Genomic DNA, 18,504 nt, shown 5'->3' with positions numbered 1-18,504 from the left:
CTCACTTTTTCATATAAGCCTCCCAGTTCACCCCCTGGTTATACCCTCCCCCCGACTACAGCACAGGTTCTCAAACTCGGTCCTCAGGACCCCAAACAGTGCATGTTTTCCATGTCTCCTCACAGAATCAAAAGTGAAATAATTAGCTCCATCTGTGGATGTGTCAGTGAGTAATGTATACACCTGTGCACCTGCTGGGTGACCTGGAAAATGTGACCTGTGTGGGGTCCTGAGGACCGAGTTTGAGAACCACTGGACTACAGCCATCAGGGGCAGGGCCCTCTGTTTTACTAGAACTATCCCTATCTCCAGTGCACTGTTGCTCCCGTCTCCATAATCTGTCTGTCTGTATGTAGTCGGTACAGGCTCATTGAACGCTGTTTGCTCTCTACTGCCCCCTCTGCGACCAATTACTGCTTGCTTCTATCTTACACTCTACACCCCCTCACACACATACATACACCTTCAGTTTTTCAATTCCCCATAAGATATTATTAATAATAATAATAATAATAATAATAATAATAGTCTTGAATACTTTTTGTTTCTACTTTGAGGCTACATTGTTATTATGATACTTTTAGTCTATTATGTTCTTATGAATCAAAGCCTCTGCTAAAGCACTAAACTGATTGAGATAGATGGGCCCATTTATCAAAATGTATTTGAGGTAAAATCCCCGAAAATGGGTTTACCTCAAATACTAAGTATCCCCTGGATGTATTACGGAGGGGCTACAGCAGGTATCTCCGATACCTGCTGTGATCCCTCCATTACCACTGGCAGCCGCCTCCCCCATAAGTTACTATGGGGGAAGCGATTAAGCCAAATTTACCAATATCCGGAATGCTATGCATTCCAGATATTGGCCCCCGCAGCTAACACCATCTGAAGGTGATGTTATCCACTGTAGCCTATGGTCTACACCGCGCACTATTAGCCGGCGGAGGGATCCGCCGGAACCCTCCCCAGCTATGACGGATGTGCATGTACAGTCCACGGGACTTGCGCATGCGCACCACCCCCTGCACTGACTGGCAGCTCTGCGGAGACATCGCAGGGGCGGGCTCCTTTTGGAGCCCGTGTCCCTGTATGTCCCGGATGGTACATCCGGCCAAAGAGATCGCTTTTTGCAATGCGATCAGGGTCGTTACTGGCATTACCTGATCGCGTTACAAAAGCGATCAATGATAAATGGGCCCCAGAGACTTATGCTGGGTAGGCTGATATATCGGTCATTCAATCTAATGGCCGATATATCTTGTGTGCTTCGGCCAGTGTGTACCAACGATATGTCTGTGAATGTCGTCGCTCACAGACATATCGCTTTGGCTGTGCTGCACAGCTGATGCCAAATATATCTGCAGATACAGTATACTGGTGCATCGTGCTGTGTACGGGTGATCAGGGATGGGGGTGCGACGCGACTCCTGGCCAGCGGGACCCCTGGCCATATTTATCTTTAGATGGCAGTGATGGTTGTTCAGTGTGTATGAACGACCATCATATGCAGAAATATAATTCAGGTGTGTATCCAGCTTTAGGCTGTGTACACACTACACAATGGCCCTCATTCAGAGTCGATCGCAAGAAGCGATCGCTCACTCTTAATAAGGGCGGGCACTTCTTGTTTAGAAGTGCTGCCTCCAGGACGAAAGTTAAGCTGTGGGTTACCACCCACAGCTTTGCTTGCGATCAGGGTGATGGTTGCGATGGTCATCACCATCGCGGCCATCGGGGCTTATGACCAGACCCTAAGGTTGGGTCTGGGCACTTGAAAGCCCCAGGGAACTTCCTGCTCTATTTGAGCAGGAAGTTCCCCACGGACATCATCAATGATGTCAGTGGGGCCGCCCCCAAACAGCAAGCGTTTCGACTGGAACACCTCCGTTTGGCCGGGCACGCCCCCGGCCCGTCCAGCAAACGGGGCGGGCGAGTTGTCACTCAACATCGACAGCTCGCCCAGTCTACTACGAGACCCCTAGCGACGGAGCGCTCGTCGCTAGCCGGGTCTCGCGCATGCACACGACAGACCCGGCTCCGTCGTGCGCATGCTCTGTGGGGACCATCGACCCGGTTGCGAGCACATCGGCGCTTGCGACCGGGTCTGAATGAGACCCAATGTGTGTACCCAGTGATGGGAAGAAGCGATGGAACGATACATTACACCGTCCATACACACTGCACGATGCTGTGTACGATGGAGCAATGTGCCGTTCTGTGCTGCATTTAGTAGCATGGTGTCGTTCATTACATTGTCCCATATGACGGTCAGCACATCAGATGGGAAGATGCGATGAACAACTCACATGAATGCGAGATTGAGCGTACACACTATGCGATGTGAACGATAGGATGTTCCAATTTGCCTCAAAACGACATCTTGTCCAAATATATTGCCTAAAGCTGGGTACACACTGGCAGATATACTGGCCGATCAATTGATAGGCCAATGAATCTGCTGCCCGTCGGGCAGTGTGTACCACCGACATATCGCATTGGCTGTGCTGCACAGCCAATGGATAGATATGTCTGCAGACATATTTGTCCACCGGCAGGTGTCCGACCGCCCGTGCACACACAGCGGCAGCCACGAGGAGGCGGGCGGGACACGCTCGCCGGGATACGGCCCCTGGTCCCCGGGACCTGCGGCCAGGCACAGATGACGGTTGTTCAGTGTGTACGAACAACCATCATCTGCAGATATATCTGTATAGTGTGTACCCACCTTAGTGTGTACCCAGCCTTAGGTCACTTTCCAGAGACATTGCAAGATGTTTTTAAACCGGCAGTGTTTTAAAATGGAATACTTGCTAATGTTTTCTTTTGTCTTTTTAAATCAAATTAGCAGCATTCTTTGCACTGACTGTGGAAGGAAGCACTTGGTGGTCATGCCTGTGTTTATTAAATTGTCATCAAGTTGCACCAATGAATTCCTTTATAATGGTTTTATAAACTTTCTTAATAACAGACTTTCAAATAGATCCTAATACTGTAAAAAAAATATATGAAAATTTGCTGTTCTAGGAATCTAGCCGATATAAAACAGGAAGACTTGTGTCTCTGATAAAAAAGGAGGCCACCATCTAATGAATGCTTCTATTGATTGAAAGATAGACACTCTAGCCATTATACATGAATGGTTTAACTCTTCCACTGCTTGCATTAAATATAGCAAAGTGACTCATTCCTTTACAGGCTAATGTGCAATAAAGCAAAAATTCAAAGGTGATGCGAGTAAGCCACAACAGGTATTGCTGCCTACCTCAGGAAGGGCATGGACTAGTGCAGAACCTCTTGCTGTGACATGCAGTAATACACACAAGAGATAACATAGTAATAATAATACTATTTACATTAACATTCACATGCTCGTGTCTGGCATCTAATAGTTAATAACAGTCACAGTCAACGCTGTTATGAGGCGATACCATGTATCCAGGGCCACATCTGATCATTAATGCTGCATATAATGTATATATAACTTATATACCCGCCCATTACCTGCCCACGAAGTTCTCCAGCACCGAGCTCTTCCCCGCACTCTGCCCGCCCAACACGGCTATCTGCGGCAGCTCCAGGTGGCAGCTCTGTCCGATGGCGCTAAATGCATCCTGCAGTCGGTTCACCAGAGGGATGAGCTTCTCCATGTCCCTGTTCCCCGTCATTACTGGTCCCGCTCCGGGAGGTCGGTGTGTGCACCCGCTCAGCGGACCTGCTGTGTATTCCGCCTGCTGGTTAGGGACGCGGTAATGTGAGCCGGGAACCATCAGTGCAGCGCATGCTCAGCTGGCAGCCCACCCACCCTGCACAACAAATCCGGACCGGACGAGATTCCGGAACGCCGGACGGGACCAGCTCCCTGCAGCGACCTCTGCCGCTGAGGAGCTGTTTAAGCGTGTTCCCGTCCGGGGGAGTATCAGGCTGACACAGGGCAGGGAGCGATCATTACAGTGGCTCCCTGCCAGGAACGCCGGACCGGACCCCAGCTCCTTGCTGCCATCTCTGAAGCAGAGGAGCTGTGTAATGCGATGCCCGTCCGGGGAGATGTGTAGGGATGAGCTGTCACCGGGGAGCCGGAGAGAGAGAGATCACAGCCGGCTCCCCGCATTCTGCTGCCCCCGGACTACCAGCCCTGCTGAGAAGCGCTGCCTGTGCGCTACTGTCACCCGGAGGACACTGTGGGAGAGGTTACTTACAGGCTCTTCTACCTACCCCCGGTGATGGCTACTGCTGCCCCCGGACCGGACAGAGATTGGAGGGGGAAGGGGGTATGAGGTTTGGTCAGATGTTTGGCATTTTGTATGTATTACATATAATCACTAATACATATTAATGGTGGGAGGTTAAAAGGTTTAGCCCTAAGCTGAGTGATTAGGAATGCCATTGCCAGTCACATTTTTAAAGATAAAAGTAAAAAAAACATTTATTGTTCAGAATGTTCCACAATTTAACTTTTTATTATTTTAGTCATCAATTCTGGTAGACGGAATGTGGCCCAGACCACCTTATACAGCCATTCCGGATGCCGACACAGGGCACATACTACCTTATTCAGCCATTTTGGGTGCCAGAACGGGGCATAGCCCACCATAGATAGCCTTCCGGGTGGTGGACTGGGGTGCCGACCACCCTAGATAGCCAATCAAGGTGCCGGAATGGGGCGCACACTATCCTAGATAGCTGTTCCAGGTGCCGGTACTGGACGCAGACCAAGTTGGATAGCCATTCTGGGTGCAGGCCACATAATATAGCTTATCCAGGTGACGGAATAGAGTGCTGTCCACCTTTGATAGCTGGTCCCAGGTGCAAAAATTGGGCGCAGACCACCTTAGATAGCTGTTGCAGGTTGCTGGAACGGGGAGCAGGCCACGTAAAATAGATGGCCACCTTGTTAGATGGCCGTTCTGAGTTCTGAAGTGGGGCGCAGACCACTTTAGATAACCATTGCAGGTGCCGGAATGGGGCGGAGACCACTGTAGATAACCGATACGTGTGCTATAATGGGGAGCTGACCACCCTAGATAGCCATTCCGAGTGCAACCTTAGCTAGGCGTTCTGGGTGCCTGGAATGGGACACTGACCACCTTAGGTAACTTATCCATTTGCCAAAATAGGACACTGACCACCTTAGCTGGAACGGGGTGCTGGAACGGGGGGCAGGCCACCTTAGATAGCCATTCTGGTGACCGGAACGGGGAGCAGGCCACCTTAGATGGCCGTTATGAGTGCTGGAATGGAGCGCAGACCACTTTAAAAAAACATTCCGGTTGCCGGGATAGGGTGGAGACCACCGTAGATAACCGCTACATGTGCCAGAATGGGGAGCTAGCCACCTTAGATAGCCATTCTGGGTGCCAGAGCAGGGTGCAGGCCACCTGAGATAGTTGCAACGGGGCATAGACCACCTTAAATAGCCATTCAGGGTGCAATAATGGGGAGCTGACCACCTTAGATAGGGATCCGAGTGCTGGAACGGGGAGAAGGCCACCTTAGATAGTTCCGGGTGCAAGAACGTGGTGCAGGCCACCTTAGCTGTTCCAAGTGCCAGACTAGGGCGCTGATCACCTTAGATAGCTGTTACAGACACCAGAATAGGGCGCTGACCACCTTAGATTGCCATTTTGGGTGCCATAACAGGGAGCTGACCACCTTAGATCGTTGTTCGGGGTGCCACAAAAGAGGAGCTGACCACCTTACATAGGTGATCCTGTTGCCGGAACTGGGCGCAGACCACCTAAGATAGCCTTTTTGGGTGCCAGTACGGGGACCACCTTAGATAGTCATTCCTGATGCCAGAACAGGGCACAGATCACCTAAGAAAGCCGTTCATGGTGCAAGAAAGGGGAGCAGGCCACCTTAGATAGTCGTTCCGGGTGCTGGAATGGGGCATAGGCCACCTTAGCCGTTTCGGGCACTGGTATGGGGTGGTAGACCACCTAAGATAGCCGTTCCGACTGCCGGAACTGGGCGCAGACCACCTAAGTTAGCCATTTCAGGTGCCGGAATGGGATGTGGAACACCTAAGATAACTGGATAAGCTATCTAAGGTGGTCAGTTGCCCATTCCAGGCACCCAGGACACCTATCTAAGGTTGTGCTCGGAATGGCTATCTAAGGTGGTCAGCTCCCCATTCTGGCAAATGTATCGGTTATCTATGGTGGTCTCCGACCCATTCCGGGACCCACAATGGTAATCTAAAGTGGTCTGCGCCCCATTTCGGGAAACTCAGAATGGCCATCTATCAAGGTGGCCATCTATCTTCGGTGGCCTGCTCCCCGTTCCAGCACCCCGGAACAGCTATCTTAGGTGGTCTGCGCCCTATTTCTCCACCTGGGACCAGCTATCGAAGGTGGTCAGCGCCCTATTCCGTCACTTGGATAAGCTATCTTATTCTGAATGGCTGAATAAGGTAGTATGTGCCCTGTGTCGGCATCCGGAATGGCTGTATAAGGTGGTCTGGGCCACATTCCGTCTACCAGAATTGATGACTAAAATAGTAAAAAGTTCAATTGTGGAACATTCTGCACAATAAATTGAGGTTTTTTTTATATTTTTATCTTTAAAAATTTGACTGGCAATGGCATTCCTAATCACTCAGCTTAGGGCTACACCTTTTAACCTCCCAACATTAATATTTATTAGTGATTATGGGCCTCATTCAGAGGCGGTCGGAGGATGCAAGCGGTCGCTCGGAAACTGGGCGGCCGCTTGCATCCTGACCGCCCGCCTCTGTTTCGGTCATTAGGCTGTGGGTTTACACCCACAGCTCTAACGACCGCTAGGGTGATGGTCGCGATGGTCAGAGACCATCGCGACCATCGGGGCTTACGACGAGACCCTAGGGTAGGGTCTCACTTGTCGTAAGCCCCGGAGAGCTTCTGCCTCTGTCACTAGTGATGTCAGTGGGGCCTCCCCCAAACGGTAGGCGTTCCCATGGGAACGCCTCTGTTTGGGCTGCCACCCCCCCGGCCCGCCTTCCAAACGGGGCGAGCTGTCAATCAACATCGACAGCTCGTCTCCTTTGGAAAGAGACCCGCTACGACCGGCGCTGTCGGTCATAGCGGGTCTCACGCATGCGTACGAAGGAGCCGGCTCCCTCGTGCGCATGCGCACTTGACAAACATCGAGGCGGCCGTGCGGTCGTAGATCGTACGGCCGCCTCTGAATGAAGGCCAATATGTAATACATACAAAATGCCAAACATCTGACCAAACCCCTTCCCCCTCCAATCTCTGTCCGGTGCGGGGGCAGCTGTAGCCATCACTGGGGGTAGGTAGGAGAAGAGCCTGTATGTAACCTCTCCCACAGTGTCCCCCGGGTGACAGAAGCACATAGACAGCTCTTCTCAGAAGGGCTGGCAGTCCGGGACCAGCAGAAGCAACAGCGTGCGGGGAGCCGGCTGTGATCTCACCCTCTCTGGCTCCCTGGTGACAGCACATCACTACACACCACCCCGGACGGGCATCGCATTACACAGCTCCTCTGCTGCAGGGATCGCAGCAAGGAGCTGGGGTCCAGTCCGGCGTTCCGGGCAGGGAGTCACTGTAATGATCTAATGTAAGTGCTATTTACTAAGAACGATCTGGGGCTGCCAAGTGGCAAACGCTGGATTTGGAAAGGGGGGTTTCCAAATACATGAAACAATGAACCAATGAAAAAAAATCTAACCCCAAATATATATATATATATATATATATATATATATATATCCATATGCAGCTGCACTCATATACTTTTTTACAATAAGCTCAGAGACTGCTTCAACGTTTTGAGTTTATTACAACTCGTCATCAGGAACAACAAACAAAAGTGAAACCTTACCTTAAATACCCCCATTGTGAGAGCAGACGCCAGGATCACGACTGGCTCCGTCAGCGGCACCCGCAGGACTTCCGGTAAGCATCCGGAAACACACGTCCCCGAATGGTAGTACTTTTGCAAGTTTTGCAATAAACAGATCTTTAAAAGAAAAAAACACAAATGCAGCAGGCAAATAAATACAGCTGGCATCATTTATTAAAGACTGTGCACTTTCCTGCACCTGCCCCCCCTCCACCCCCTTCCCACCCTCGCGCAGGCACTCCCCACATAAGAGACACACCCGCACAGCTCTGGGACAGAGCGCCGGGATTAGAGACTGAGTGAGTCAGCTCTCAACAGCCTCTTACTCAATGCCCCCTGGGAACTGTCTGGAAGGGCTGTGCGCTACCGCTGCAGCTCCCCGTGCATTCAACCAGCCCAGCTAGTGGAAAACAGGCAGCTGCCGTGCGGCACACTTGCCTGAACTCTGGTGTTTAAAAAAAATATATAGAGCTCGCTCAGCTGTGCAGCGATGGATCGGTGGGCAGGGAGGTTTCTGGGTACTCAGATGCGCATGCTGCCCATCACTTTGTTTTTATACAACTCCAATTAAAATAGCAAAGCAACATACAGGTAACATGCCCCGCAGCTCCATATTGTGGTAATATATATTTCTGCTGGTTTTGTAGGTGTCTAGATTTAAGAGCAGGTACCTGATAATGACTTACATTATTATTGTATTTGGGATTATAACTTGTCTGCATTGAGTGCTGGTAAAAAAAAATACGGGTTGTACCAGGGGCTGGCTGGCAACTTTTAGCCTGGGGGGCAAATGCATGCAGGCGGCCCTGGCAGAGGAGTAGCGTGTAGCCAGGGTGTCCGAAGAATATGCGTGCTACGGCCCCCCCCCCCCCAAGTGTTCCAGGGAGGAGGCGGGTCCATATGGGATTAATGTAAGGTAAAAATAAAGATTAGGGCAGCCCCCTGTCGTAGTGCCCATATGCAGTGCCCCCGTGTGCCACAGGAGAGAACACCCTTATGCAGGCCTCCAGTAGTGCCCCCAGTAGTAGTCCACCCCCTTGTAGTGCCCTCAGTAGTAGTAGTCCCCCCCCTTTGTAGTGCCCCCAGTAGTAGTAGTCCCCCCCTTTGCAGTGCCCCCAGTAGTAGTAGTCCCCCCCTTTGTAGTGCCCCCATTAGTAGTAGTCCCCCCCTTGTAGTGCCCCCAGTAGTAGTAGTCCCCCCCTGTAGTGCCCCCAGTAGTAGTCCCCCGTTGTACTGTCCCCAGTAGTAGCAGTCCCCCCCTTGTAGTGTCCCCAGTAGTAGTAGTCCCCCACCCCCCTTGTAGTGCCCCCAGTAGTAGTAGTCCTCTTATAGTGCCCCCAGTAGTAGTAGTCCACTCCCCCTTGTAGTGCCCCCAGTAGTAGTAGTCCCCCACCCCCCTTGTAGTGTCCCCAGTAGTAGTAGTCCCCAGTAGTAGTAGTCCCCCACCCCCCTTGTAGTGCCCCCAGTAGTAGTAGTCCCCTTATAGTGCCCCCAGTAGTAGTAGTCCCCTCCCCCTTGTAGTGCCCCCAGTAGTAGTAGTCCCCCCCTTGTAGTGTCCCCAGTAGTAGTAGTCCCCCACCCCCCTTGCAGTGCCCCCAGTAGTAGTAGTCCCCTTATAGTGCCCCCAGTAGTAGTAGTCCCCAGTCCGGTCAGCGCTACACATGCGGTGCAGTCTGTGTCACAGTGACACAGACTGCACCGGCCCGCGGCCCGTATGACGGTGCGGCCCGGGGGGCACATGGCAGCCTGACCCCCGGCCCAGCCCGCCACTGGGTTGTACTAAAAGGATGATCACAGAAAGGGATTATCAGGAGGATGATTGCCAGCAGTTCACCTCCAAGACACTGGTGACAGTATTTTTAACTTAATTTCAAGTTTTACAAACTAAAAAACACATATAATATCAAATTATATGTGAGACCCCCTAAGTGACTTATAATATCCTTATCATTTGCAGTATATGCTCATATAACATAGGGTGAAATAGTACGCTATAGTAATATATTCTGTTTTGTAAATTGTATTAAATCTATTTGACTTTACGTGGGATGATCGCGTTTTAAGCGCACATATATATATATATATATATATATACACACACACACACATACCTGGGACTGGTTTCTTTGTAATTGTAACTCCAGTGGAAGATGGCTATATATTTTTTAATTACTTGGGATGACCACATTTTAAGCGCATATATGTATACCTGGGACTGTTTTCTATATGTTTCCAGTGGGAAGATGGTTATATATTTTTTTTTTTTTAATTATTTATTTAGAAAGCTCATAAAAAATAAAAGGTAATATAGAAAAATACAGATATAATAAGCAGTGTACATGAGCCATTTTTTCAATAAAGTAAATAGTAAGAAACATATGGGGGGGAAGGGGGTCAGCAGAAGGAGTGGGAGGGTATTGGGGGGGTATTGGGAACAGGACTATCGAGAGAATCAAAATACCTTAAAAAAATTAAAAGCCAAATACTGGGCAAAAAGTATTATAAAGTATAAAGAGAAAACATGTCAGTTGGAGAACAGAAGAAAGAATATTCAGTCGGTAAAAAAAAAAAAAGTTTTGATAGGTCGGAGTAGGGGGATCAAACTCAACCACCGCGCATGGATCACAGTAGGGTAGTAAGCATCGGGAGGCAGTGGAGTGTTGTCATATGAGAGCCATGGAGCCCAAACTTGAGAAAACATATGGCCTCTATCATGAAGATAGTAAGTAATATTTTCCATTTCTGCTATATGACGGATTTGTGATTTTAGGGCAGAAAGGGTCGGTGGGAGAGGATTTTTCCAGTTACGGGCAATTAAACTTCTAGCAGCAACTAGAATGTGGGACAACAATTTAACAGAGCGGTTGCTGAGATCAGGAGGGGGGTAACTTAGAAGGAAGGTACATGGATCTTTTGGGATCGGGTCTTCAAAGACCGTGTTCAAAAGAGTATGGACCGAGGTCCAAAAAGGATCAAGAGCCGGTCCACCAGATATGGGTTAAGGTACCTCGGAGACCACAGTTTCTCCAGTAGAGGGGTGAAGCAGCAGGGAACATATGGGAGAGCAGTACTGCGGTATAGTACCAACAGGAATACAATTTATAAGAAGTTTCTTTAAGACGGGTAGAGATAGATGTTTAAGCAATTGCCAATCTCATGTCGTCCCAAGCCTCTTCGTCAGGTGGAGGGCCAAGATTTATCTCCCAGGAAGATTCATGGGGGTTATTAGTAGGCAGAACAGCATCAATGAGGATGCTGTATATCTGAGAGATCATTCCTTTAGATATGGGCAATATTTACTGAGTCTTTCAAAAGAGGTGAGGTCGCGGAGAAGTGGGGTCTGTGGTAGGGAGCCTAAAAAATGTCATATTTGGAAGTATTCAAAGGGATTTAGAAATTGAGTTGGAAATTGCATTTGGAGATCTGAGAGAGAGAGCCAGAGCCCTTGTGAACAAAAATCTGCAGGAAATTTGAGGGACGCTGTCGTCCATAATTTCATGCGGGTTGGATGTAAACCTGGATGGAAATTGGGGTTACACCATATGGGGGTAAGAGGAGATATAGGAGTAGTAACATTAAATTTAAATGAGTATAACACCCATATGTGGAGAAAGAATTTGAGTGTTGGAGGAAGATTAGAGGGAGGACGGTGTTTCTTTTGTAGGCCCCATAAGGAAGAGAGGTCTGAGGAAACAATGTAGCTAGATTCAATATCAAGCCAGGAGGACGCTCCGTGGGGGGAGGAGGAAGACACTATTTGGGAAAAGTGTGAGGCTAGATAGTAGAGTTTAAAATCCGGGAGACCTCTACCTCCTTTGGAAATAGGTTTTTTAAGGATAGACGAAGATAACCGAGGGGGCTTACCATTCCAGATAAAACAATTGACTAGTTTCTGAAGGTTTTGAAGGAAGGTAAGGGGAATCGCCACTGGGAGGGTTTGGAAAAGATAGAGCCATTTGGAGAGAATATTCATTTTCACTGCGATGATCCTGCCCAGCCACGAGAGTATAAGCCTCCTCCAGGAAATCAGATCTTCTTGTAATTTTGTAAAAAGTTGGGGAAAATTTTTCTGATATAAAGGATCATAGCGGGATGTCAGAAAGACTCCAAGGTATTTAATTTTTTTGTGTTGCCACTTAAAGTTATAAGAGGATTTAAGGGCCTCAACATTCTGGTGGGGGATATGGAGGGGCATGGCCTCAGATTTTGAAAAATTTATTTTATTTCCAGAGAGGACACCATAACGTTCTAATAATTTGTAAAGATTGGGTAAAGATATCCGAGGCTGAGTAAGGGTAAGTAGAATATCTTCGGCGAAGAGGGCGATTTTGGAAGATAAATTCCTGACCTGCACTCCATGAATGCTAGGGTTTAGTCGAACGAGGGAGGCCAGGGGCTCTATCACTAAAGCGAATATCAGAGGGGACAGAGGGCATCCCTGCCTGGTGCCATTTGAGATAAAGAAACAGTTGGAGGGGATGCCGTTGATGGAAACAGTAGCAGAGGGGGTGGAATAGAGGGACATGAAACCAGTAAGGAAGTCTCCCGATATCCCAAATGATCGCAGGGTTTGGGACATAAAGGTCCAGGAGTTCCTATTGGATGCTTTTTCAGCATCGAGAGAAAGAACAACAGCTGGGGACCTCCTGGAGTTTATGATATTAATTAAATCTATGGTCCTACGGGTGTTGTCCCGAGCCTGACGACCCGGAACAAAGCCGACCTGATCGTAATGGACCAAGGAGGGGAGGACCTGGTTGAGTTTATTGGCTAAAATTTTAGCATATATTTTAATATTTAGGTTGAGAAGGGAGATAGGCCTATAACTAGCACAATTGTGCGGGTCTTTACCCTCCTTAGGTATCACAACAATTCTAGCTTCTAACATATCTGCAGGAAAGGAACAGTATTAAAAAGGGAGTGCAGGTGGGGAACCAAATGCTCCATGAATTTTTTATAGTATACAGCAGTAAAGCCGTCAGGTCCAGGGGACTTGCCAGATTTCTGCTGTTTAATGTAAATTTCTTCCTCTGAGATCTCCTCACTCAAACCCTGGAGTGCTTCATGAGACAGCGAAGGAAGGTTGGCAGCGGAAAGAAATTCTTGAATTGCCAATTCACTAGGTGGGATAGAAGTAGAGTGTAAGTTGTACAAATTATTGTAGAAGTTTTGAAATTCAGAATGAATAGCTGCTGGGTCGTGAAGAAGATGATTATTGGAATTTTTAATCATAAGAATATTTCTATGGGTTCGTGCCGTTCGGAGTCTAGATGCCAAAATCTTATCAGCCTTATCTCCTTTTTCATAGAAGGTTTGACGTAACCATTTTAGATGTTTAGCTGCATGTTGGGAAAAAAGGAGAGCGAGGGAGTGTCGAACAGCAAGAAGATCTTGTTGGAGGGAAGGGCTAGGGAACTGTTTATGTTGTGACTCTAGTTGTTGAAGGCAGATGGAGAGGGAGTTAGTCCGGGTTTGAAAATCTTTTTTAGCTTTGGAAGCTATACTAATCAGATGTCCCCGTAGAACAGCTTTATGGGCCAACTAGAGAGTGGAGGGAGAAGTTTCTGGGAGAGCGTATAATTGAACATAATCTGTAAGTAGGGTATTGAGATGGGTGATTGTATCACAAGAGTGGAGGATAGTGTCATTTAAGCGCCATGTCATTGAGCGAGGACGTTCAGTAATACAAGAGAGGTCAGCTGAAACAGGAGCATGATCGGACCATATCAGAGGATGGACATGAACATTCACAATTTGCAGGGCTAGGTCGTGGCTGATGAGGATCATGTCTATACGGGAATAGGAGTTGTGGACAGGGGAGAAAAAAGTATAGTCTCGAGTAAGAGGCTCTCGAACCCGCCAGGAGTCATAAAGAAGCTGGGATTTCATGAGATCAAGCAGCGCTTTGGATTTACGGAGGTCTGCCCTGCCGAAGTTAGTGGCTCCCGAGGTGGATCTATCTAGAGAGGGGTTCAGTACTGCATTAAAATCACCAGATACGATAAGAGAGCCTTGCCGTTTACGGGAGAGGAGGGTGTCTAGTCTAGTGAAAAAAGCTGGTTGGGCTTGGTTTGGGGCATATATATTAACAATAGTACAAAGAGTATTGTTGAGAGTACCCACAAGGATAAGGAAGCGGCCCTCTCTATCCTTGTGAAAATCGATCATATCGAAAGTGAGGTGGCGGGCAAATAGGATAGCAACTCCTCGTTTTTTATGTCTAGAGTCACAGGCGTAATATGTGGTGGGGTGGGATTTAGAGCGAAGTTCTGGATGGAGATATTGCAGGAAATGGGCTTCTTGGAGAAATACTAAATCTCCTTTATATAAATTAAGAGTGGTAAAAAGTCTGCTACATTTTTGGGGGCTATTGAGGCCCTTCACATTGAAAGAGAGTACCTTAAGACCCATGCGCGATGGTCGAGAAAAAAGCTAGAAAGAAAAAAAACAGTTGAGGGTGGAGTGGTAAACAAAGGTGACACGTCAACAGGCACGTGAGAAAGAGGGGATTGTCCTGTTTGGGGGAGGGGAACTATGCACTAATAAAGCACATAGGTCAGCAGTTGGGTACGAGACCCTGTGGGGGCACGGCAAAAGTAGGCCGCTTATCCATAGTAGCGTCATAGAGAGGAAAAAATAATAATAATTAAATATAGGGCCCTCCCAGCCCTAACTATAGTAAATATATGGGGAAAAAAATGCACCATCGTACGAATGGAATATAGGGAAAGAGAATAAAGGAAACAAAAAAGGGAAGATCAGAAGAAAACATAGTTAAACCAATATTGTGGAAAAATAGAAAACAATATAAAAAGGGAACATATAAATAGAAATGGGAAATACAATAGAAACAAAAATATAAAAATTAATAAACAAGAAATGGCAATAAGTTGAGGGATAAATCATCCCAAACATAGTAATACCAATTAATAAACAAAATATATATATTTATGGGCTTATATATATATAGAGAAGTAAACAGAGTCTCAGTAAAATTGTTGTAGGCAAACAACTAAAATATAAACAGATATAAATGTAACGTATATTCATTGAGATAGAGCTTCATCAAAACAGAATTACATTAACTTCTATAAGAATATAAAAAATGTGCTGGATAAATTCCCAATATATATAATGAGACTATAATGTAAAATATCCGTGATGGGGGAGAATCCTCACCAGAGGAGGGGTCCCATCACAAAAACAATGCAACAATAAACCTTTTAGGAGGTCTCAAGTTTCGGGGGTCAGAGTGGAAGGTTTGGAAGACACAGGGACAGTAGACCATTCAGATGGAGGGGGCGTCGAGTCGGTTGTCGAGACCTTTGAGGGAGGGGGGCAGAGGATGTAGGAACAAGTTCTTCGGATATGCTCAGTGTTGAAAGACGAGGTTGTGCTTCGAGGAGGGACCGAGCCGTATGCAATTGGTTCTGGTGCCATATTAGAATGCGAAAGGGGTAACCCCAATGGTATCTTATGTTATGATGGCGAAGCAGGGTGGTAAGAGGCTTAAAGTCTCTACGTTTAGCAAGAGTCATAGGGGAAACATCCTGAAAAATCTGGAGAGTAGCATCCCTAAAGGTGACTGAAGAGAGCTTGCGAACTTCTCTCATTAAAGCCTCCTTGGCTGTGAAGTAATGCATACGCAGGATGACATCTCGAGGTTGAGCAGAAGATTGAGAACGCGGTTTTAGCGCACGGTGGGCTCGGTCTAGGAGCAAGTGATCTTCCTGGGTAGAGGGAGAGAGTTGCATGAACAGGGCCTTGAGGTAAAGCTCAAAGTGGGGGAGCTCGACGTCTTCAGGAATACCTCTGATGGGTTATATCTTTTTTAATTACGTGGAATGGTCACGTTTTAAGCGCATATATGTATACCTGGAACTGCTGTCTACATGTTTCAAGTGGGAAGATTGCTATATATGTTTTATTTATGTGGGATGATCGCATTTTAAGTGAAGATATGTATCCTTGAGTCCGAGTTCTAAAAATGTCAGAGTTTAGCAGAAAAAATGGTCGACCATTTTCATGTTGAACTTTTGACCCTGCCGACCTTTTGTACCTGTCAACCTTCTTACATGTCGAATTTTAGTGTGTTTGACTTTTGTCCCTGTCGACCTTTTGTCCCTGTCTAACTATCGACTGTCTAACATCTGTGTGACCGGAAGGATTCAGCCTGACTCCCGATTACAGATTGGAGTTTTGATCCCCACTGGACCGTGGGTATCAGGGATTCCTGTTTACCATCAGTGACCGCTTGTCACTGACTCTGCCCACTGCACCGTGGACATGTAACGATGCTGTCACCACCGAGCTCCTTCTATCGGCACTCTGAACCACATTTGCTGTGTATGCATTGACTAGCTGCGGCCACACCCCCTGATTGGTGTCTGCTGATTCCTCATGATCCCTCGCAATGGACCAGGCAAAAGTTATTTATTGCTCAAAGTCTTGACAAAGACTCGTCCTTCAGATTGAAGGGGTACATCAACATATAGAAATCTTAACAGCAGTTCTTCTCCACAAAGGATATACAGGGTTGTACACTTTCACCAGGCATGAAGCCTTCTTTTATGCCACTCCAATAGACATTACCACAGGGGATAAGTCCACCCCTGTTGTTTCCAACCAATCACCTTAAGGGCATGACCTGTGCATGTGCTGGCCACATGCACGTTTAACATACCTCCCAACATTGGAAGAGAAGAAACCGGGACATCCGTGCGCCAAAGGCTCGCTCCCGAAAATGAGGCGTGGCCTGTCCATAAACAGGGCGTGGTCTAGTGACACACCCTCTTTACATCACTAATGGACGTGCGGAGATGCTGGGCTGCCTACGGGCTTCCTCCCCGTGCTGTTAATAGATGCCGTGCACATGCGCACGGCATCTATTCTCTTTCTGCTCACCCACTGCGCTGCAATGCAGAGCAGCGGTGCGTGCTCCCCCCAACTTCCCCCACACCGCGGGACACTGCGGCCCGCGGGTAGGACAGCGGGACAGTACCAAAAAAACGGGACTGTCCCGCTGAATGCCGGACAATTGGGTGGTATGCGTTTAACATTGTCCCCTATGGACCGAGGGGAGTGGTCACTGCCCTGTGCCTAAACCCAGCTGGTGTTTTAGTCGCCACCCAGGAGTCGGCTTCCCTCCAAAACCATCTTCCAGGAATCTGCTAAGGGACCAAGCCTTTTGGAGCTCCCTGAACACCATTAGCTGGCTGTATTAGCGAGTTTACTATGCACCTCCTCATACCAGTTCCAGGCATGAGACTGCATAGGAGGATATTTTATTCCTTCTGGAAGGGGCTGGGGGTTCCAGCAGCCCACCGAGGCCTCTGGATCCTCTCGCCATCCAGAGAATAACATGTCAGTGCATTTTTCCTTAAGTTATACATTTAAAATCATTTTAAATACTTATATTGTATGTTTATACACAGCAGAACTGCAGCTCAGGACTGCTCTCCTGGCTCAGTGCTGCACACACCTTTTATTATACATTTTATAAATACACTTTACATGTTTTTACACTGTGCCCAGTGCTCAGCACTGGGCTGTAATTGTTCCAGGGCTGGGGGCTAAACTCCCTGTCCCCAGCAATCAACACTCCTGTGTAGGTCTGCTGGGGCTCTCTCCTGATGCCGTGCAACACATCAGGGGCTAACAGCCCAGATCGCTGCAGCCGCTGGACTCTGTCCCGGCTGCAGTGTCCAGCAACTGTTAGCTCTCCATGCTGGGGGCCCAGGGAGCATGCTCTCCCTGTCCCCCGGCGTGCCCACACACACAGCTCCCTTGGACCCCTGCGGTCACGCTGCACTGGGACCCGGCTTCCCCGATCTCCCAGTGCGTGGCCACTCAGTCCGGCTGCCTTTTATTTGCTAGGCGCCGGGAGCTAAGCTCCCGGTCCCAGCGGTCACCCCCGCACAGTCCAGGCTGAGCTGCACCTGGCCCTTGTCCACACTGGGGTATCGGAAGCTAGCACTCCCGACCCCCAGCGTGCTGCCACTCTGCCTTTCAGTCCGCCTACAGTGGCTTTCTGACACCTTGGGGCACTGGGAGCGATACTTCCGGTCGCCAGCAGTCAGCACATAGCCCCGCCATCTCCGGAGGTGGCCCTGGGGCTGTAGTGTAACACACAGCCCCCGGCTTTTCGGTGCAGAGCACCTCGCTGTGTAGCTGGGGCACTGGGAGCTGAGCTCTCAGCCCCCAGTGGTCGGCATCCCGCCGTGCCCTCTGCTGCCTGGCCGCAGTAAGCAACCGGCACGGAGGGACCTGCAGCGACCCTGTGGAGCTGGGGACACTGCCATAGAGCCCTCCTGTTGCACCGCCACAGCCACCGATGATGATCCGGGGCTGCAGTGCCAACATACAGTCCCCGGCCCGGCGTGCCAGGGGTTAACAGCCATCGCCTCTCTGCCGGAGCTCACCTCCATCAGCATGCAGTGCTTCATACAGTCCCCCAGTGCAGCGTACCGGGGTTAAACCACAGCGCTGCCATGGCCACAGAATGGGTCCGGTCATGGCAGCATACAACACATGCCCTACGCAGTAATTCCCTTTATAACACATTATGCCACACACAGTAATGGCCTTTATAACACATTATGCCACACGCATTAATACCCCGTATAATACATTGTGCCACACACAGTAATTACCTTTAAA

General features: G+C 48.6%; 1 protein-coding gene across 1 annotated transcript in view; it reads right to left on the bottom strand.

Moving 5' to 3' along the window:
- Window positions 1-3,668, bottom strand: part of DNM3 (dynamin 3) — a 552,421-nt gene extending 548,753 nt beyond the window's left edge. The window contains exon 1 of the mRNA XM_088481814.1: window positions 3,505-3,668. Coding sequence (XP_088337940.1) covers window positions 3,505-3,668 — 164 coding nt within the window. The remainder of the gene's footprint in view (window positions 1-3,504) is intronic.
- Window positions 3,669-18,504: the final 14,836 nt, after the last annotated feature.

This window comes from Taudactylus pleione, unplaced genomic scaffold, assembly GCF_031769625.1.
Source record: "Taudactylus pleione unplaced genomic scaffold, aTauple2 ptg000017l, whole genome shotgun sequence".
In the NCBI taxonomy this organism is placed as follows: domain Eukaryota; kingdom Metazoa; phylum Chordata; class Amphibia; order Anura; family Myobatrachidae; genus Taudactylus; species Taudactylus pleione.
Note: the sequence above shows the minus strand (reverse complement) of the source record. Positions and strands in the feature narration are given on the sequence as shown.